This window comes from Phyllostomus hastatus, unplaced genomic scaffold (assembly GCF_019186645.2).
Source record: "Phyllostomus hastatus isolate PE091 unplaced genomic scaffold, TTU_PhHast_1.1 phas_scaffold_78, whole genome shotgun sequence".
NCBI lineage: Eukaryota > Metazoa > Chordata > Mammalia > Chiroptera > Phyllostomidae > Phyllostomus > Phyllostomus hastatus.
In genome coordinates this window covers 104,270,504-104,293,483 of record NW_025334041.1, presented here as the reverse complement: position 1 = coordinate 104,293,483, position 22,980 = coordinate 104,270,504, and the positions used below count along the sequence as shown (strand labels likewise).

Sequence of the window (22,980 nt, the reverse complement as noted above, 5' to 3'; positions counted from 1 at the left end):
TAAATGCTAAATGATTCTACTTACATGAGGTATCTAAAATAGTCAAATTTATAGAGGTAGAGTAGAATGGTGGTTGCCAGAGGTTGGGGGGATGGGGAAATGGGTAGTTGTTATTTAATGGACATAAAGATCCAGTTATGCAAGATAAGTTCTTGAGATCTGATATATATCACCTATAGGTAACAGTTTTGTATTAAATATTATACTTTTAAATATTTAAGTACATTTAAATTAAACGTACTCTTAAAAATTTTGTTAAGAGAGAGCTCATATTAAATATTCTTAGTATAATAAAAAAAAATTTAAAGTGTTGAGCTCTTTAATCACTCGGAATGTATTTCTTGGTATTGAAGAAAGTAGGAAACTAACTGAATGTTTTTGCAAATGAATAATTGATAGTCAACAATTATCACTCCTTGACTGGTAAATTATTTCCTCATTGCTCTGAAATACCACCCTTATCATAAATGGACACTTGAATTCACAGTGGAAAAGAACTTTACTTTACCTCTTCAAAAACATTAGCCAATTTTTAAGCATCTGAAATCAGTTACCCAGGGAATCTATCATCAACATGGTTTACCTTACACTCTATAACTGCCTTATTTTCAACCACTCACAGCTAAAACAAATCAAATCAATCCAAAAGAAACAAACTGTAATTTTACTTGCATATTCTTTTTTAGTTAAGACAAGTATTCTAAAAAATGTGTTTAGTTCAAATAAGGTTACAGAAACTTTTACCAGATAAACAGGTTCAACCAATCACTAAATGGAAAAATGAACAGAATGATAAAAAATTTTTGTAACAACAGATTACTGACTGGGAGTCAAGAGACCTGGGTTCTAATTCCAGCTGCCCACCTCGAGTAAATGAATAAACCTCAAGACTACGGTTCTACTTCCAACATTCTATAATTTCTAATTATCATCTCTAAGATAATTAAAATATCTAATAACCAAAAAAGAGAAGGTATATAGTCTTCCTTAGTGATCAGTTTTAAAATTAACCAGATATTCTCTATACAGTCTAAATCACCATACTAATAATTTAAATTCATTTTCTCCAGCTATCTTCTGAGCACAATGAAAAATAAATGAGCAACATTTTTCTTTTAATTACTTTCAACCATGTGAAAGCCTTTGTTCATCCTTTAGCTTGTCCCTCTTTAGAATACTTAAATTTTTCTAATAGATATATTTGCCCAACCATTTTAACATTTTACAAGTCTTATTACTATGATATAATATCATATATTTACATGGGCACACACACTTTAGGATGATTCATTTAACTCTAGTCCATATTGCTTGTTGCTATACTTAGTTCTAGCTAAACATTTCTAAGTGATTACTCATTTTTTTGTTGTTATTTCTACAAAGATTAAAGCACGTTTGCTTTAAAAAAAAAAACCTGACTATTCAAAGTAATTTGACTTTCATTCTTAGTTTCTCTGGTACTTAGCTTCATACCATTTTTAAAAATTATTATCTATGATCTTAGCTTTTTGGGTTATTAACCTCATACCATTTTAAAAAATCTATGCAGTTAATATGCTCAGTCACTTATATTAGTAATTATATGAACAAAACCACATCCAGGGTAGTTGAAGGGAAACAGAAACAACTATTTACTAAATGCTTATTTGCAAATGGCTAGCACTATTTTTATAATTTGTAGCTTCCACAAACACAACTTAAAAAATTTCTGCAAACTATTACAACACTGATATGACTACTTCAAAAAAGGATACTAAAAGCTTTATTTACATATGGTTATGTTGCTCTTGTTCCCTATTCTGCTACCAAAAGTCACTGTCTCAGAAAAATACCTTAAATATACTTGTAATCAGGTCTTCATAAAACTACCTAGGATTACTATCTAGAATCTACACTTAAAAGACTCATTTGCCCTAAAGCTTATCAGTAGTCCCTATTTTAAAAACAAAATGAAAAAAACAAACAGTTCACCTCCTTCAATAAAGGCTTTTGTGTATTTTCTAATAGAAAAATGCTTGTTTCCATTTGGTTTAGGTTTATAAAGATTCTGTAAGATGATCAGAAGACTAGTTGAGTGTGAGGTGAATTAACTTCAAATCTAATCACTAAATTTAAGCTACAAAAGCCCAAATTTTTTTGAAAATCATTGCTAGGTTCTTATTATTCCCAAGCACAATAGAATCCACAATCTAAATTGTCTTAGAATATAGTATATTAGAAAGGGAGGGGTGTATTTTCTTTATTGATAATGATGAAACAATTTCCTTTAGTAATCTCTTTCAATTTAATTAAGCTGAGTCATTAACTTCTTTAGAGCTAATTCTAGTTTTATGCAAAAGAAAATATCCCCATATATTATTATCAAATAGACCTGAGTTCATATCATTCCAAGGTACAGAAGAAAGAGCCATCTGTTGTAATCAAATAATTTCTTTTTTCTAATTATCCAGTTTTTTGCACACTGAATTTCCATCTCCCATCATTTGACCAGGCGTGTAATTAAAATACTATTTGTTCTTACTACCATTGTCCACTATCACAAACTTATCCTAGAAAGACAGAAATACTGGCTCAAAGTTCAAATATCAAATTTCGTTTTTAATTCTGACTTTTTGATCAAATTATTTTCATTACCTGTAAGTTATAGTGCCATTTATTATCCTAAAGTTACTGTGAATACAAACTAAAAATTTCCATAAATAAGCACTTAAAACACAGTTAACATTGAAAAAATGGAAAGTTTTAAGCTTTTATTCAAATTTAAAATGACCTATGTGGGGAACCAAACCACACAATAATGAGTTCACATAATAATCAGAACTACTAAATTCTTTTTTTTTTTAGACTTTATTTATTCATTTTTAGAGAGGGAAGGGAGGGAGAAAGAGAGAGAGGAACATCAATGTGCGGTTGCTGGGGGTTATGGCCTGCAACCCAGGCATGTACTCTGACTGAGAATTGAACCTGTGACACTTTGGTTTGCAGCCCACGCTCAATCCACTGAGCTACACCCGCCGGGGGAACTACTAAATTCTTTTAAAAAAATACAAACCTCCCTCCTTCCAGATTTCATGTAGCTCTTGAAAAAAAAAAAAGAAATGTAAAAGAGTAACAAAAAAATCATCTTACCTCCACCATCCCAAGATTCTATGCTAACATCTCTCCAACAATTTTTAGACACTTCACAAAATCAAGAGTGCATATTCAGTTTCATTATGTTTGTGTTATCAATGCATGTCTATGATTAATATGTGACATTTTTCTAGCCCTCTAAAATCACAGACCCTGTACAAGTTCATTACGTACAGATCTCCCACCTCAGTTTTCATAGCTTTCAAAATTTCAGCTATGAGGTTCCCAATCAGATCAAATGACCCATTCTGATCAAATGACTCAGAAATAGAGGACAGGTTCCCTGTGAAATGTAGCAATAGAGATACTGAGACAGATTCAGAAAAATTCATAAAGAAGACCTGAGAGTTACAATTACTTGATAAGTAGGATTACAGATACTATGAAGAAACTTTCTGCAACTGAGGAGTTAGATTCTAGCAACATATAATCTAATTTAGGTCTGTCCTCCTACTTTGTTTCTGGATATAAGTGCAAAAGAGTGAATATAATGAAGGATGATACTGTGAAAACAAGATGAATGACCCCAACTCTGCAGGTAATGTCCTTCACTAGGCACATACTTCTTCTTAATCACCTATACAAACATGCTATAACTTAGCTTAATATTTGGGCTGCAACAAGTTTCTAAGCATGGCACAGAGGTAATACAACAAATGATTAAAGGGTACAACATATACCAGACAGCAGAGGTTTTTAACAAACCATCTTAACAGCATTTCACAGAAAACTCTAACAGACTGGTCTTGCAAGCAGCCTAAGAATAATAAGGTTACAAATCAACCAATCTTTGTCTCTCATCAGATGATGAAATTATCGACCCATTATTTGCAATTCACCTTGATCTTAAAAGTTATTTAAAATTCAGCCTCTATTTCAACTATAAATCCCAAAAGGCAAAATGTATGTCTATATAGTAATACCTAACAAATTCAGATCTCATTGATTTATGCTGGTAACTCAAATGATACAGAAAGCGTTTTAGAGCATTTCAGTGTCACCATATTCAAAATCCGCTAATTTAGATGAAATTAAGACACCACTCTAGAAAAGAGGTAAAATGCCACTGAAAACGCTTTGGCTCCTTATGCTCAAACTTTACAGCAACATTTACTGAATGTGGCTGTGCGTTTAAGATGGAAAAGAAGGTGGCAGTCTCTTCCACACTGCTTGCTGTAGGCAAGAAAGAACAACTGTTAGCTCTAACACTGGACTGCTAAGTGCTGAAAGAGCACACATGAAATAATGAAATCTTACTCTTTTGGTATCTAAGGTTATCTATATCATCAGTTTCAAGCAAGTAGTTCCTTAAGAAGAGTTTCATCTGTCATTCTCTGGGCATACTTGTGTAATAGGGGATATAAGCCTACCACTTTAACACAAGCTTTCACTTGAGAAAAAATTTACTATGCTGTCAGAGGCACTTTTATATCTTCCTATACATCGCTAACTGATGATCTGGGTCAAGGACTAGAAAAACAACTTTGAGGGCAAAATGTACCCCAATTTTTCTGTGAAAGTTTTATAATTTTAATGTAATTTGAAGATAATAAAAAATAATCAAGATATGCAGAAAAAGAGAAATAAAATGATACAACCAACTACACAATAGCAAAATATTTTCCAAGAAGTTAAATGGATAAGCTTAAACATAGTAGAAACAGAGTTCCAAACTGAAATGAAGGAACAAAAATATTTATGGTAGTAGCAAAAAGAAACAACAGGTTGTTTGGGAATGAAAGCTCAGAATCACATATTGAAGTCCAAGGTGTTTTTTAAAGCTCCTAAAAATAAAAGAGATTGCCCCCCTCCTCAAAATAAGCCAATCTGTGATCTTTGGTAAAAATTAAAATACATAAAGCTGATGGATGAATTTCCTAACACTGGACTGTTAAAGGATACAAAAGTAGACATACCAAAAGACTTAAGAAAAACACCAATATTTGAAATAAAATCAGTTGTTTTAGCAACATAATCATGGGAAGCTTTGCTAGTATCTGTCTTAGAGCTGTTTCATCTTTCACTTCTTGTAAAGTAAATGAAAATTTTGCCTTTGGGAAGAAATAAGCAATGGTAGAGAATGTGTTAATGCTTTTTATTCACTAAATGATATATAAAAAATGCTCATAGCAATACTGTTCCTGACAGCCAAATATGAAAAAACAACTCTATGTCTATCAACTGTAGAATGGATAAACTGTAGTATTATACAGCAACAAGAATGAACAATATATTGCTACAAGCCACAACATGGGTAGAACTCACATAAGAATACACACTGGGTGATTACATTTACATCAAGTTCAAAAACAGGTAAAACTAATCCAATCTCTTAGAAAGACAGGGTTGGGGTTAGTGACTGGGAAGGGTGAAGTATGCTGGTAGTGTTTTATTTCTTGATGTAGGTATTACTGGTTACACAGATGTGTTCACTTTGTGAAAGTCATAAAGCTATGTATACCAACAATTTGTGCACTTGTATACTTTTATTACAACCTAAGTTAAAAAAGACAAAATTTATTTCCACAATTTAAGCAACTATATACTTAAGCAACTGTATACTTAAGCAACTGTATACTACTATGTAGTACACACAACAATATAAAAATAATTATATATAAACTGTTTCTAATTCAAATGACCACTACTAATTTAAATGATCCATGATACTGGCAACTCCCACCTGCTTGAATTCTTTCTCTTCTCTCCATTCCAACCCTTACCCAAAATTAGTCTTTTGAAAAACAAACAAACAAACAAACAAAAACAAAAATGAAACTTTAAGGAAAATTTCAGGTTTGAAAATAGATTAGGAAAAACAATAAATGTGTAAGGTAAATGATTTCTGCAAGAATCTCCTACATTCTCCCTCCCCTAACATGCTTATTTTGCCCTTTAGGAATTAGTCCTACCAAAAAGTCTTTGTCCAAATCACTAATTTCTCTTATCTTTACTGGGCCTAAAATACCAAAACTTGACTAAGTAATCAGTTTCTTATAAATTAAAATGCATCTCAAAGGATTATGAAGATATCAGTCATTTGTACACAACTGTGAATTAGTTCTATGGCTACTTTTAACATATAGATAACCTTCCAGGTGAGGAATGATGAATGACTCCACCATTTCTTTTACCATATGATCACTCTGCCAAAAATATTAGATTTCAAAATGTACTCTCTTCACACATCCCTATTTCTTTCAAACAAGTCTTCTTTCATCTTTCTCCTCTGCCATAATACAAACCTGGAATGACTCCTACTTTTTGTTCGTTAAATTTTACTAACTTCTAATTTCCCTTAAAGCCTGTTTTTCTTCTTTTTTCAAAAATACATGATCAATTATGTGTGAAGAAACAATTACTAGTGATATTATATACTATATACCAACACTGTCTATCTCAAAATATAACAGGTGAATAAAAAGTTATGCTCTTTTTCTTCTTCCCCATTCCCTTTCCTCTAAAGGGTTAGATCATCATAAAGCCACGTCTTATGTTATATACTATGTTATAGCCCATAGTATACTATGGGTGCAAAATCATACTTGAATGTAAAAAAGAATTCTCAAAGCTAAACCCAAGCAAAGCTGGCAAACCAACAAAGGCTAAACTGATTCAAGTCAGTTATCAATATACCATATTAAAGAAACCAGTGGCCATAGGTTGAACCCATTTAGCAGCCAGTTAATTTCACACTAAGGAAAAACTTTCAACAAAGATTTTGACACAACCCAAATCAACCATCTGAAAATGAGTGTTGTGGTATACTATGGGAAAATAGTAAAACTAAGATTATCACTGTTACCAGAAAAAAATAAAAAATATAGATTGTTACTCCATTTCTATCATTAAATAATTTGAGCTTTGAGAAACTATAAAATGGGTTCTCTTCAGAAAATAGATGAATACACCTCTTTTCTCGTGAGATGTGGACGTATTCCTTAATGTTTTTTAAGGCTCAGCCACCAACTGAGAGAATAGCATGTTTTTTTTCTCTCTGTGTGACACAGTCACACAATTCTCCATCTGTTAGAAGGGCAAAACATTTGACAATTGTAGTTTTAGAAATTGGGACAGTAAGCAACTAACATATAAAACTTATATTTGCTTTAACATGCTATCTTATTTTGGGTGTTTTAAAATAAAAAACACCATTCATTTTCAAAGTAAATATTTTCTATATTTCCTTCAACTAAAATAAATTATGTAAAGAAGTTAGTTGGTTTCATTTCCTTATTTTCTAAGGATTAAGTTGAAGCACATATCTTGTATTAACTAAACATATACAAAAACCCCAATCTATGTATGTAGATACCAAGTTATGGTGAGAAAAGAATTAGTCCACAAACATCAAAATTACTGCTGAAATCTAACTTAACTCACTTTTTTCCCCTTTCTGAAACTGTCCAGTTTATGAGCTAAAATGACCTAACACCCTTTATTCATGACTTATGAGTAATTCAAGGGAAATCTACCCTTCTTTGTACAATGCGTGCTTAGTGATCTCATCAACAAGCTGGAAAAACATGCTGGCCAATCAGTGCAATCTCTTCTGGAGACAAATCTACACGAGAGGTAAAATTATGATCAGAAGGTTAACTTAGAAAAAGTGAAACCAGATGATTTAACAATAAGGGCATTAGACTACAGGATCAATCTCCAATAGGATAGATGGGATAGGATAGGAGACAGATGTGCTTCAAGGGTTATTTCCTCCCCTGAAAGTGATGGAGACATTATGCCAAATGTATTTCGTTATCTTCCCTTGTTTATGGAAAAACCAGGTGACATAAATCAGTTTTCAAATTCTTCTGTTACTTACTATGCATGTTCACTCTGTGTAATGTCCATCTTATGGAATTGTTAAGGGTTAAGTGAGGTAGTATATAAGAAAGTGTCTGGCACAGACTCTAGTATACATAAGCAGAAATAGTCAATGTTTATCATTATTCTATTTCTTCTGTCTCCTTACTGTTTCTTTGAAGAATATTTCAGTTCATCAGATTTTAGATTAGTGAGATTTACAAGTCACCTAGATTGCACTTTGGGGGATGCCAGAAACTCTTTAAAGACTATCTCTTGGATTTTATCTCTAGGAATTAGTTTTATATACAGGCGATTCAATTCCTTACTATTAACATTTAAGAGAACTACCATTTAATTGAGTAGCTACTATGAGCTGTACTTTACTATCTCTTATCCTCACAATTTTTCCATAAGGCAAGTGTTATCATCCTCATTTAAAAGATAATTAAGGCTCCATGAGGTTATTGCTTGCTCCATGTCAAACAGCTCTTTAATGGTGTAGCCGGATTAGAACCCAGGCCTAACTCTTGAGCTCCTTCCATCATACTACCCAAATATCTCATCCCTGTATATTTTATTTCTTATAATTTTATTTTCAGAGGGTAACAACTGCATTTTGGGGGTACCTTACTAGCAATCTCAATATTAACCACAGTTCTCTGGAAGACAAGAATGCAATTAAAAGGCTGATAAATTAGTGGAATGGAAAAGTCTAAAACAGAATAACCCTTCAGAGACCAATGGGACAAGATAGATGCAATGTAAGAGTAACTTTTTAGTAATAAATGGGGAACAATAAGAGAACATAAGTTGAGAAAACTCATTATTATAAATAATTTAATTTCAAAGTTTAGACAAATGGGAAATAATTAAGAAAATACTCACTACCCTTGAATAACAAATCTAAGTCCAGGGGTTCTCACTAACAAGTCAAGATCTACAGGTGGTTCTTGCCTTACCTGGTTTCCAAGCTTGCTGGTTTTCCTTGGGTTTGTCAGAATTTCCAGTAAAGAAAAAGAAAAGTAGTATGGGGACACCCTTAGGCCTAATCAGCAGAACTTGGACATCAGTATTGTCATTATCCCATTTCTATTCCTCAAATATTTCTAAATTTTGATTAAACAGACTCTTCCCCCACCCCCACCACACACATGGTAGCATTTTTTCTTATGGGATGTAAAGATTTTGAAGATTTAGCCACCAGATTGGTGAAGAGTAACCCACAGTACTTAGTTCCTAAACAGGAAAAATCATTTTCCTTGTCCAGAACTCTTCTATCTAGAAAGGCTACAGAAGTTCCTTATTACATAAGTAGCAGAAAAATCTGAAGGTAAAATATCATGGGCCAGAGCAATCCCACAGAAAGTATAATTAGCATACATGACTAGAACACTAAGGAGTTGTCTGGCTGTGGCATATTATAAATATGTAGCTCCATTAGGAATATTTTATGTAATACTATACTACTGAATGATTTCCAAAAATTCAGTTAAAATAATCTTAAATTTCAGAATCATAGGTGATTATTTTTATCCCACAAATACATATGGGATTTAAAGAGATTAACTTTTTACTCTCTACAATTATTTCAGACTAGAAATTAATAGCAAAATCCATTAATATAACGTATTTATTAAGTCTTTTGAACTATAAATAATCACAGTTAAAAATTTCAGCGCTTCAAAACAATCTTATGAATTTTCCAATAATTAGAAGAAAAATTACACCTACTTTCAAAAACTTCCATATCAAGATTTTCAGATGTCAGATTTCATCTTTTATTAAAACATAATAAATCAGAAACTAATAGTGATTGATTCCAAGTAGAAGAGTCTGGTAGCTGAGGGTAGGTATATGCATTTATTACTTATTCAAAGTAATCAATTTTAACAAACAACTAAAAGTACTCAGAATACAAAGTACTTCTGCAGACTTCTCACACTCCTAGAAAATTTCCTTATACTTCTAGAAAAAAGACTATCAACCAAGTAGGTATCAAGATAAATTAAGCAGAACAAGCTGCAAAAGCTAAAATCCTTTTAACATTTTAAAAGAAAAATATAAAATATTCAACCCCACACTACTTTCAGTTTCATTAACTCTGAAATACATGATCAAAGTGTCCCTATGTGGAACACAAATTATTTTCCATTAGCTTAAAGTGGTATGTGAAATTCTAAACTAAGGGATTGAAATTAAATGATTAAAAAAACTAATGATTAGTGGACTCTTAGTATTAAGAAATTCTTCCCCATGGACATCTTTGAAAAATCCTTGTAAGATCACACTATAAGGCTGTTTCTTTCTCCTTCAAACATTGACCAATACATGTAACTGTGTGTGTGTGTGTGTTGTTTAAGGATATGTCAAGGAAGTTTTCAGACCAATTAACCTACTGGCAAAAAAGCAACTAAAAATCAGTTCTGACAGAATTTTTGCTTGAAAAATATACTATCTTGTAACTATTTTATTACCTCTAAAGAACCAAAAGCCCATCCTTTATGTAAAATAAATAAGTTACTTTATATAGAGATTGAATTAACTTGTCTTAAAACATTGAGTCTCACTTCTTCAATTCCCTACCTGGAAGGTTGTCCAATTCACTATTATGTAACTGTATCCAAGACTCTAGCGCAAGAATTACATATCCATTAAGAGTTAGTAAAACCACACACACACACACACACACACACACACACACACACAGTTAGCTGTAGTTCCTTAATTACCTTGTCAAAATTATGAAACTTAGCAAATTCTAAAACAAAACCTCCTATCCAAACCAGAAATAGTAGACACTTTGCATGCTCCATAAAACTTTTAAAATAAAAGTATTCTTCTTAGCTAACTTCTTCTGATCATTATGTGAACCATACACTTAAAAATGTAATCACACCAATTTTCAAAGAATGAAATTTTTACATAAATCTAGCAAAATATTATTTTTAGCATTTCAATTCCTCTTTGTTTTCTTCATTCTGAGGCCATTTATTTGTTCCCTAAAAGATCCATAGCATTTTCCCTAAAGACTAATCAGCAAGTTCTTTTCCCCTCTGTGCCAACACAGAATCTCCAGAACATTTCTACTAGTTGCAGCAAAGCAACAATTCTACAGTGAATTTGATTTACCATTTGGTCAGGTACACACTGAAATTTTGATTCATGAACACCTTAGTCAGTTTACGAACATCAATGGAAAGAAAACTGACACTCTAGCATGTGACTACCAACAACCACCACCAAGTCAACTTACTTCAAAAAGAAGCAGACATTAGTAGCTAATAATTTCAAACAAATGAAGAAAAGTGTCTAAGATAAAAGTACCTCAACGTCTGAAATTACACACAAACTGTGAAAGAGATGAAAAAACATTTAGAAACACACAATGGGACTAAGTTAAGTTTGGCTGAAAGAATGTGATTCAGTGCTAATGTTGTGAACAAATCAGTACATCTTGAAAAAGCTTTACATCCAGCAATAAAATATTTTGCTGGGATTTCAATCCAGTGTCATTGTTTTCTTAAAATAAGCAAACAAACAAAAAAACTTGTCAATTCTCTTACAGTGCCAATTCTGGAAGGAGACTTGAGTATTATTTGAATGGAACACAAGAGGACCCTGATATGCAAACGTGAAAGGAAATGATGAAACTACATTTTTAATTAAAAAAAATGGTAAATGTATCAAAGAGTCATTAAAACATTTACCAATACTGTTGCACAAGACCTCTACCTGGCTTGAAACATCACATTCTTTGAAGCAACATAGAGCAAACTGCATTCTCAAGCACTATCTGAAACAGTGACTGGTGAAAACCCTTTAAAGTATTTTTCAGATCATCATCTCCGTCTTTCATTTGTTAAGTATTTTGATGAAGTAAAACAATGCAACAGCTTTTAGGGAAAGAATGTATAATTTAAAAAAGGCATTTAATCTCAATTACCTTAGTCAAAGGAGGTGTGACAACCAACGCATGTAAAATTAACCTTAATCTGCCAACGAAAACACGCAAAATGTCTCCTAACAATTCCCCTCCTCCTAAAAACAACAACCGTACACGTAAATATGGTACTGACCTCCACCCCACTGAGAGCAGCTAATTAATAAAGAGAGTAGTTACATTTGGAGACCAGGGTGCAACATCACACCTCAAAAACCTCCCAAAAATAAGCACATCGTCAAAGTAGAACTAAACATTATTTTTGCTAAAGCAAGAATCCAACCCCCGGGAGCCTCAGCCCTTAGACAATGGTGGTTACCAGACAGAGCTGCACAGTTGGGTCTAAATGACACATTTCACTAGGCCTTGGACACAACACACACACACACACACACACACCACACACACACCCCCCAAAGGGCCGGTTGTAAGGAAGGGGCGTTTCAAACCCCGCTAGGAGATGGAGGATAGCAAGGCGGTGTGGGGGGTTCGCTAGGAGGGGGCAGGCCAGAGGGGTGTTGATAGAACGTTAAGGGTAACTGCACTGCACGCGCGGGAGGGGGCTGGAAATGGCCGATGGATTCTATATTTATTTATTTAAATGTCTTCATTTAACGGGTCCTTCCAGGGGTTCTGTAACTAAAGCCAAACTGCGCAGCAAACATTGTGGGGTTGGGAAAGGAGTTGCTGCTCCCCCTACCCCGTGACTGGGGGGGGGGGGGAGAAACAAGTTCCCCGGCCAACACCACGGACCACTCCGATTCCCCCTCTCCCCTCCTCCACAGGAAGGGGGAGGCTAACAGAGAAAAAGGGGGAAAACAAGTTCCCCAGCCAACCCCACCGCCCGATCACTCCCAGTTGTTTCCCCCACCTACCCTCAGAAAAGGGGACGCTACAAACCGTGGAAGGCAGCAAAAAAGAGAGAAATCCCACCCTTCGCCCTCCACCCCCCAGCCACCAAGAGACTCCGGCGGGGTCCGTGAACTAGCCGGGAAGCCCAAGGGATGGGTGGGGGGTAGAGGGTGCCGAGCCCCGAAACCAAACAAAGCGCGGCCTGAGCGAGAGCCCGGGCGAGTAGGGAAGCCGCGGCTTTTCCTGCCGGCCCCGGCCGAGTCGGGCTGACACTGCGGCAGCCGGGGACCCGCCTCCGCTCAGCCTCCATCTCCCAGCCTCGGGGCGTTCCGGCCGCCCCCCGCTCACCCCTGCCGCCCTCCCCGCGGGTCCCCAACGGGCGGGCGCCCGAACCGACAGGCTGTGGGGAAGGAGCGCGGCCTTACCCCGCTCGCCGGCGTTGTTCCGCTCCTGGGGCAGCGGCGGAGGCGGCGGTGGTGGCGGCGGAGGCTGCTGCTGCTGCTGCTGCGGCGGCGGCGGAGGCTGCTGCTGCGGCTGCTGCTGCTGGAGTGGCTGCTGGGGCGGCTGCGGCGGAGGCTGCTGCTGCTGCTGCACCGGGCGCGGCCGCGACACTCGCCTGGGTCTCCGGTTGGCGGCTCGGACGGAGTTCATTTGCCGGGCTGAGGTGGCGGCGTTGGCGGAGGGACACACACGCACACGCACAGCGAGCTCCGAAGCAGAAGGGGGTGGGGGGAAGGGGGAGGAAGGAAAGGGAGCGAGGGGAAGGGGAGACGGTAAGGGTGGAGGGGGCGAGGGAGCCCCCGAGTCCAGAGAAAGGCCCGCGGAGACAGAGACCGAGCGAGGCCGGGCGGGCGGGCCTGACGCACGGGGAAGGCCGAGGCCGCCGGGCGGGGCGGCCGCGAGGGACGGAGACCGAGAGACGGGCAGAGCGAGAGAAAGAAAGAAAGGGTGTCCGCCCGCCTAGGAATCCCGAGGCGAAGCGCGGCGTCGGCGTCTGAGACGACAGACCCCGGTCCCGCCGACTCCCGAGCGGCGACTCCGGAGGCAGGGGTAGTGGGCGGGCGGGTGAGAAAGGGAGAAGGAGAAGAGAGGGAGAGGAGGGAGGGAGGGAGGGAGCAGGGGGCGCCCGGCTTCTTTTTTTTTTCCTCTTCCTCCCCCCCACACCCCCTGAAAGAGATTTCTGAGAGGAATTTTTTCTCTCTTTCTTCGGCCTCTTCTCTCTCCTCCCCCCCTTCTCTCCTCGGCGAAGGGGAAATGAGTGTGAAAGGAGGAGATGGGGGAAAAAGAGGCGTCGTCGTTCCTCCTCCTTAAAGGAACCTTTCCTCCTCCTCCTCCTCAGCCCCGTCGCCGCGGCTTCTGCTGCTGCTCCGTGGCAGGAGGAGCCATTGACACCACCGGAGCCTCCACTCGCCCAGTCGGTCCCTCCCCGTCGGGGGCTGGCCAGGGCCGCGGGGGAGGGCCACGGGGCGACGGGGGGGAGGGCCACGGGGCGATGGGGGAGGGGTGGGTGGGCGGGGAGGAGAGGGGCGGGGATTCTGGCCAAGAAGCCAATCGGGGGCGCTTATACAACCTTCCAGCCAATAGGGCCTTCCCTCTTATCACGAAGTCCCTTCCTTCAACGCCCTGTTTCCTCTCTCGGGTTTCCTCCCTCCCCCGCTAAGGAGGGGGAAGAAGGGAAGGGGGAGTGTGGTGGGGCGGGTGATAATGGGGAGGTATCAGGGCATATAATAGAGCAGGGGGTGGGCGAAGGGAGCGCTAGTGCGTAGCGACGATTCTAGGAGAGGAGGTGCTCGGAGGAAAGGGCGGGGGCTGCTGATGTAATGGGGAGAAGTGATTAATCCTTCGGTTCGCCGTTTCAGCTTTCCCTCAACCCCCACCTGCACCCGATTTTTTAAGCGGAAAAAAAAAAGTGGAGCGAAGGAGCTGATCTTTGGTAACTAGGGTTTTCTGTGGTAGGTAGGTTCAGAGTCTGAGCTGTAGGGAGCGCTAGAGATTCTGTGCCCTTTAGCTGAGCTGAGGTATTTGCAAACCTTGGCGATCCAGTTTGAGCGTGGTAACAGAAGTTTGGAAACGATTTCTAATCGTAGTCTAAGAGGAGTCATCTGTGTCTTGGGAAGGTTTTGATTAATAGGCAGTTTGCTTTTTGGAGACGTGGTCTGTGAAGTGTTCGGAGAAATATGTGGCAAAAGGTGAGAAGTAAATGTGTTTACGTTTGTTTATGTGATTAAAAATTTTTTTAGATCCCACAAACTCAAAGGAAAAGAAAAAAATCCCAAAGGAATTATCCTTTGTATCTGTATCTGGTCCCCTCAGCATAATCTCTCCTCAAGGAAAAAGTTTATTCCCTAGCTGTTGTGATGACCGAAAAATTACCCTTACTCAATTTTCTGTTCCCTCGTGTCATTTTATGGACGTAAAACTGGAAGTTTACCTGACTTCAGTTGTCAGATCTTTGGGTGATTTCTCTCTCTTTTGAATTTGATCAGTTTCTGCCTACGTTTGAGATAATTAAGCTGCTACAAGGTATGATAAAGTAAGCCTGGGAGGGAGTATTTTGGGACGAAGGAGAGGAAATGTGAGCCAGTCCTGTGGGATGGCTATGAAGGTGGCTTAACACAAAATTGTACATTTACTTAAAACCTATTTTTTTGTTGATCAGTTTTCATTAATGTTTGTGTATTTGATGTATGGTCCAAGACCACTTTTCTTCCAGCGTGGCTCAGACACGCCAAAAAGTTCGACACTCCTGGGTGTTTGAGTCCCTAATTTGATATGTTACTCTAGGCAAATTGCCTTTATGGACAAGGGGGGGGGGCACCTTTTAATAAGGACAGACTTTGGACTATAAAATCCTGTTTTCAATTTTTAAAACTTTCGTAATTTTTCGGATAGTGTCTCTTTGGTCCTGAAGATGGAGACTGCTTAGATCTAAGTTTCCTTCTCAAAAAGTATTTGAAGAGGAGGGTTATTAGAAAACAACTGAGGAACTCTAGGTTTTTGTGGTTGTTAGCTAGGTGCAGATGGGTACAATTGTAGATTTGGTCCACATAAATGTAGGGGAGCAAAGGGAAAGTATACATATAAGTGGATTTAGAAAACTTTTATTTAACAAGCACCTATTGATTCCTTCTACGTATTACTATGTAAGGTTCTATAGGAAATACCAAAAAATAAAATAAAAGGCAAAATATCCATCGTAAAGACTGTATTTTGGTATGACAGATTTGCTTTATTAATTCAGGTGTACAAAGAAAACAGAGCTTATTTTCTATAAATTTTAACCCAAGTCCCCACACTATCTAATTTTTAAAAAACACAAATGCTGAGTCTTTTAGATTTTATTTTCCCACTTCATTCTCATTCCAAGATATGTATGGGGGACAAGGGCTGCTAAATGAGGTATAGATGGAGTATCTTTCACATCTTTGTCACCTTAGATTTCTAAGTCATTATGGCAGTTCTTTGGCATGTAGCAGTAAGATGCCTTGTCTCAACAAAACCAATATATTAAGACAATTTTTTGATAGGTGGAAGTAAAATGTCTTGAGAAAGGGAGTGCTTTTTTCTAATTCACACAGTGACTGGTGGGTTGGTAGCAGCCCTGAGGGATGAGGAAACTTATGTGGCATGAGGGATGGGCCTGAGTCAATTGTGCCAGTCCCTCTGTTGTCCAATGGCATGGAATGGCTGGTATGGTCTGAAAACAGGGGTAAAACTTGTCATTTCTGTCCTTTACAGATGTCACACTGATTCTTCTGATGTACATACCTGAGCCATTTACCCTATACACTGCAACCTCTGTACTGACCCAGGTTTCTGCAGGTCCATTGATTCTCACTGTACCACTCTGTCTTCCAATGGGACACATGGGAACTTCTAGATTCCCTGCACACCACATGTAAGCCTTGATAAGATAGGAGCCTTGCTTTGGACTCTTCTACTGAGCTACCTGCCTCCACCAATGTTGCATTTTTCCCCCTACATTGTATTGAGCATGCTTTCAAGCTGAAAGCAGAGTGAACTCACAGACAAATGCAGGGAAGCAAACCACTAGGTCCAGTTTTCTTGGAATTCCCCATATCTAGGTGAACACTTCAACGATATACCTCCAATTCTACTTTTTACCTTGAGAAAGATGGAAAGTAAACTGGGTCTGATACCTCTTCCATGTCCCGTTTTCTTCTTTCCATCATGCCTCAGGACTACAAGAGATGGATTTTTCTCATTCTGGTACTATGTCAACATTCCTTATGTACCATATCCTCCTTATTTTTGTTATGGCATCTGTTCTTTGCTCCCTTTCTTGGAACCATGATGGCTTGATGGAGTGCTTGAGATACTATTTTAACAGTAGTGGAACATCTATTGGGAGATACTTAAAAATACTATTCTATCTTCATACGACTAACTGGTTTCTACCTATTCTTAGTTTATCTTACTAGATTAGATGTTAGAGTAGTCTTTGTGCAAAAGTGTTCAAAGCCATCTTAACTTAGAATTGTGGAACTTAAGAATTGTTAGAACAGTCATTGGAGATCATTTAATTCTCATTTCTGTATTTGACAGACTGGGAAACCAAACTTCAAAGAGCTGAAGTGACAAAACCAAATCCCATAACTATTTAGTAGCAAAGTTACTGGCTGCCAGTCCAGTGCCCTTTCTATTCACAAGTGTTATAGACTCTTAATTCTTCTAGTGAAAATCCAAAATATTCCAGATGGTTTTATTCATCACCAAGTCCACCTGTGTTAGCAAGTATTCTTGTAAATTAGCTGTCATAGAATTTATGTGTGAGAGAAAACAGGAGAAAACCTTAAAGGGGATTTTTATTTGGGGTAGGCGTCTCCCAGAATGATTTCAGTGTATACTCTGCATAATTTCAGAGGACTAAATTCCCTTAGGGTTTGTTCTCTCTTCAAGAACATTTGTGTTTGTTTTTCTCAACTAATTACTGGTGCTTAACAGGTTCGTGTACTTAAAATTATTTGTTTATAAAACCTATCACAATAGGAGTGTGGAAAAAATAAGCCCTTTAATCATTTTAATACCTGTCAGGTGATATTTACTGTGATTTTTAAATGATAATTTTTTACAATTTCAAAGATTCAGCTTCCCTTTCCTCTGTCATTCCATCATCTAGTCCCAAGTTGTCAGCACTCAGTCAGTTATATAAGACACCTCAAAGCTGCTCACTCCTTTTATGTCATTTAGGAAGTTAGTTTGATCTGAATATGGTTTTCTTGAAGGAATAACTAGCTCTGTTTAAAATATCCTTGTTAGAGTATGAATGACTTATCTCACTAAGCTGCAAGAATTCATTCTTTAGTACATACTCAGATAATATTTTATCAGTTAGGCAGTGGAAATTAACTTGGAACTAAGGATTTAAATTTAATGTGTATGTGGGAAAACCTGGTAAGCACATAGTCCAATGATACTCATAATAGAGGTTATCTTTAAAGAATTATGGAATTGAACTTTAATACCCTTCCCTGTTGAGTAATAGACATATAACACTATTAAAATAAATTATGTTCAAAATATAGGATGGGCTATGATAGATAGCTGTAAATCTTTACTTTTGCTTTTTAAAGGCAGAACCGAATTTCTAAGCATTTCAAGGAGATTGGGCCAAACAAAAAAAGTATATTATATTGTGGAAAAACTGGTAGGTGAACAGAAATATGGCTAGGTGTCAGAGTGGAAGACCAAGAGGGAGCTCTGCCACTTACTGGCTGTCTGACTTGGGGCAAATTACTTTGTCTGTGCTACAGTTTCTGCATCTATAAAGTGGGGGTGATAATGGTTCTAGTTTAATGGGATTTTTGTGATGTTTAAGTAAATTAATACTTATAAAATGCTTAGAACAGTGCTTGGTGCATAGTAGGCACTCAGTAAACTGTTGCCCATTATTGTTATTGCCATTGGTATTATTTCAGGCCTTACTTGATTATCAAAGTTACACAGACATTATATGTAAGGAAGCAGGTATGGCTTTTGTTATAAAGAAATATGCCTAGGAAATGAATGGTATTAGAAAAATTTTAAAAAGGTACAGGGAAGACAACACCAAAGGAAAGAGGCAGAACAACAATAGTTAGAGATCAGGCATGAGCTAAAACTGATGGGAAAAGGCCTCCTGTGCAGGATTTCTCCACTCAAGCCATACAGGGTGGACAAAAGTAGGCTTACAGTTGTAAGTGCGTGAAGCACAGGTTATTCTTATATTTTATTTATTAATAATTGTATTATTTGTCTTAGTATTATTATTATTATTTCATATCCTCACTTATGATTTATCTTTTAGGTAATGATGGCTGGTAATTTAACCAACAACCAATGAAAGTGGATACTTAAACAAAACCTACTTTTGATCACCCTGTATCTGAACTGAGGATCTGTGGCAGATACAAAATACACTGATATTTTTTCACTATGGGAACCTCTCAAGGGAGAGTCTAAGGAGTAGGTCAGGAAACAAATTCATAGGTTGAGAAAGAAAGAGAAGGAAAGAATGAAAGGAAAAAAAAAGGTTAAAATTTAAAAACTCACTTGGGCCTCCTTGAAGTGAATAGGAATGACAGAAAGATACAGTACAGGAGCAGAGAAAGAAATGGCAGAAAGTAATACACAAAGTAGTAGAAGTTACTGAATGACTGACAAATCCAAAAGCTAAGCTAAAGGAAGTGGAGTTTTAGGAGAGGACGTAGTAGACCCGTCTCTGATCCTGAGATTATGGCCTTTGGAAGTATCCATAAAACTTCAGATTCAGAAATCTGTTGAGAGTGATAATCCAGCTAAGATACATTTCAGGAAAGAGGACCTTGGAAGCAAGGTTAGTAGATGTAAGACGTTTTAGAGGAGGAAAGAGTGACAGCAGATATGTCATAAAGTTTAAAAAGTTTTGGGTTCGTGGCAGAGATAGACAAATACCCAGAGGAGATCAGCTGCAAGGCTATAGGTATAGACTGCTGTGCTATGGAGTGTTGTGTTCATCCATGGAAAAGGAAGCTCTATGACTTGACAGAGACCAGGCTCATTTTAACACTGGGCTGGCTTCCAGGCCCGAAACACCAGACTCAAAAGGGAAATGGAAATAGAAGTGTTCAAAACATGGGAAAGATACCAAAAGAAAGAAGGAAGATTTGGATGTAATCTAGATGTTCAAGATACTACCACTGAAAACCTCCTCATGTCTCTTTGTAGCTAATTGGGCATTTATGCCTATTCTTGAATTAATCTCTGGCAAAAGTGAGGGGATTCCTCTTAGACCAGTCAGACTTGCCTCTGTAGCTTCAGATGTGGTCAGATGGATGGAGGAAATGTGGGTCTCTAGAAAAAAATTAGTTTTGGGGGGGCTTAAAGAGGAATATGTTTTGTAGGAAGTCAACCATGTCCTTATAAAAAGCCATTATGTCCTATGCCATGGCTAACCTCTTGATGGGGAATTTACCCCATATGAATTTAAATTTACAGAGTTGGAAAACATGTTATAATAGACATCCTGGCAAAGCTGAAACAAACAAACAAAAAAGATGTTCTCTTTTCCTCTTTTGTTCCTTGGGCATTATTCCTTCCCCCAAATAATGCCAGTTCTGTTGCAGTCTCTGATAGGGTCTGTGTACTGGGCTCTCGGAACATCATTTTGTTTGCAAAATGCTGTTACTGCAGGATTCATATTTGCTTCAACATTTATGGTATACTAGAGGTTTGGATGGATTGCTTCAGTTTTGAAGGTACCAAAGTGCTGCACCCACTGTATTGGGAGAAGGCTCAAGGTGCAATGGCTGCTCAAGGAACCCAAACCTCAGGGCATTTGAAGGAGAATTTTCTGACAGGGATTAAGAAAATCAGGAAATTAGGGAGAATAGTAATTGGACTTTAAGGTCTTTGGAGTGTATAGTAGGAAGAGAAATTCATCTTGAATTTGGGAAGGGCTTTAAGGGTGGGAAGGGCTTCATATTGTTCCATTTTCAGCAATCCTTTGTGTTTTATTTGTAGTTTTTAAGAAGTTATCTTTTTTGTTGACCAATTTTGGACAATATGACTAGATTTCAGATGGGAAATAAACTGGGGAGTGACTATTTGGCCTAGGTTGCAGTATGGCCTTGAAGTTAAATTAATGACCTGCTATGACCTGTTACAGAAAGTGTTAGAGGACCAGCTTATCTGTGCATCTCAGTGGTCCCAGGAAGTTACAGTGAGGAGCAGGGATATCAACTAAGGGACTTGATAATCTTTCCTAGTTGGACAACCTTGGCTGTTAAAAAGAAAATAAATAATGGGGATGGGTGTTACGGGGCCGGGGGGGTTAGCTTCTCTCCCTGCATTTCTGTTGGAGCTCATGAAGAAGGAAACATCCACCCAAGCTTCTACCAATATTTACTCTCTTACTAGATCCTCCTCGTAGAAGAAGTGACTAGTCTGGTTAGAGGCTCTAGAAGCTCACTAGAGAGAGATTATGGCATTGAAAGACACTTAATTTTCATTTCTTACAGGTTCTAATACCTGCCTTTTCATTTTCTACCCTTAGTAGAACGGGCTGTTTTGCACACACTCTCTCCATGTCATAAGTGAAGGGAGAGGTCAGGTGGAGGTTAGGGTTAGTCCTCCCCTCTCTCTCTGTTCTTAACTCCATAGGCCTGGCAGGCAATGTCATACTGTCACCTAGTCAGGTAAGTGGATTTAAGCTCAGCTATTAATACATCCCTATATGAGTCTTATTCTTACTCTTACTCTTCTGTCATACTTGAGTGGGTCACAGGATTTAGATTTGGGGCTGGAAAGCAAGAAGCCTCACCTAGACGTCCTGGCCTCCACCCAGTCTTGACCCAAGCTTCACTTTAAGTTTGGACATTTGCTCAGTTACTAATAAAATGCTGCTGTGGTTCTCTTTGGGGCATAGATACAGGTGTGTATTTTCCCCAGGTAAGCTGGTCAGAAGGGGTGGGGTAGGATTTGAGTTTGTAATTCTCCAAATTTATAACACCATTGTTTAGGGACATACACTCAGTTTCTACATTCTAAAGCCATGAACATGTCTTAAAGGAGGTTGTCTAGTTCAGATATTCCCAAAAGAAAAATGAAGAAAGAACAATAACTTAAAAAGAAAGTTAGAACTGTTTTTGTGACATATAAACCAGAAGAAAACTTGTAAGTATATTTTGAGTAAGATTTTGTAGATGTAATTTAATTCTCTGCTTAGTGACTAATGATTGCTATTCAAATAATAAGTGATGTAAAAAATGTGAAATGAAAGTTCCAAATAAGTGGAAATATTGTTATATTCAATGTATATAATAAATTCCTAATTTTAATTATGAAAATCTATTTCCATTTTTTATTAATAGAAAATGAATTTTTCTCTGCCCTTAGCTTTTTAAAGAATATTGGTTTGAAGGGGTGCCACATGACTTCAGCCAATCCTTTCTCAGTTTTTCACTCCATTATTTACCTAATGTTGCTTAATGTGTGCCATCCACTGCTCAGCCCTCAATTCCATTGCTCCTTCTATTGCAAGGAGTGGTGGGGGTAGAGAGGAGGACAAGGGTAAAATTTGAAAAGATGAGAAGATCCACTAACACATCTATTGGTATGGCCAAATCAGAACACTGACAACACCAGATACTGGGGAGGATGTGGGGCAACAAGAACTCTCCTTTGTTGCTGGTGGGCATAAAATGGTATAGCCATTTTGGAAGACAGTTTGGAAATTTTTTACAAAACTAAACATGCTCTTATCATATAATTCAGCAATCACACCCCTTGGTATTTACCCAAAGGAGTTGAAAACTTATGTGCATGCAAAAACCTGCACGTGGAAGTTTACAGCAGCTTTATACCTAATTGCCAAAGTCTGGAAACAACTAAGGTGTCCTTTAGTAGGTGAGTGAATAAAGTGCGGTACAATAAATAATGAATATTATTTAGCACTAACTATGGAATGAATAAAGTGTGGTACAATAAATTATAATGGAATATTAATGAATAATGGAATATTGAGCTATCGAGCCACAAAAAGACATAGAGGAAACTTAAATGCATGTTACTAAGTGAAAGTGAATCTGAAAAGGCTGCAATACTATATGAGTCCAACTATATGACAGTCTGGAAAAAGCAAAATCATGACAACAGTAAAAAGATCAGTGGTTGCCAGGTGTTAGGGTGGAGGAGGGATGAATAGGCAGAGCACTAAAGATTTCTAGGGGAGTGAACCTATTCTGTAGGATACCGTAATAGTGGATTCATGT

At 37.9% G+C, this 22,980-nt stretch overlaps 1 protein-coding gene across 2 annotated transcripts in view; it reads right to left on the bottom strand.

Moving 5' to 3' along the window:
- The window catches only part of FBXO11 (F-box protein 11), an 87,817-nt gene extending 73,660 nt beyond the window's left edge, over positions 1–14,157 (bottom strand). For both annotated transcript variants that reach the window (XM_045826945.1, XM_045826946.1), the window contains exon 1: positions 13,156–14,157. In XM_045826945.1, coding sequence (XP_045682901.1) covers positions 13,156–13,381 — 226 coding nt within the window. In that variant the 5' untranslated portion in view covers positions 13,382–14,157. The remainder of the gene's footprint in view (positions 1–13,155) is intronic.
- Positions 14,158–22,980: the final 8,823 nt, after the last annotated feature.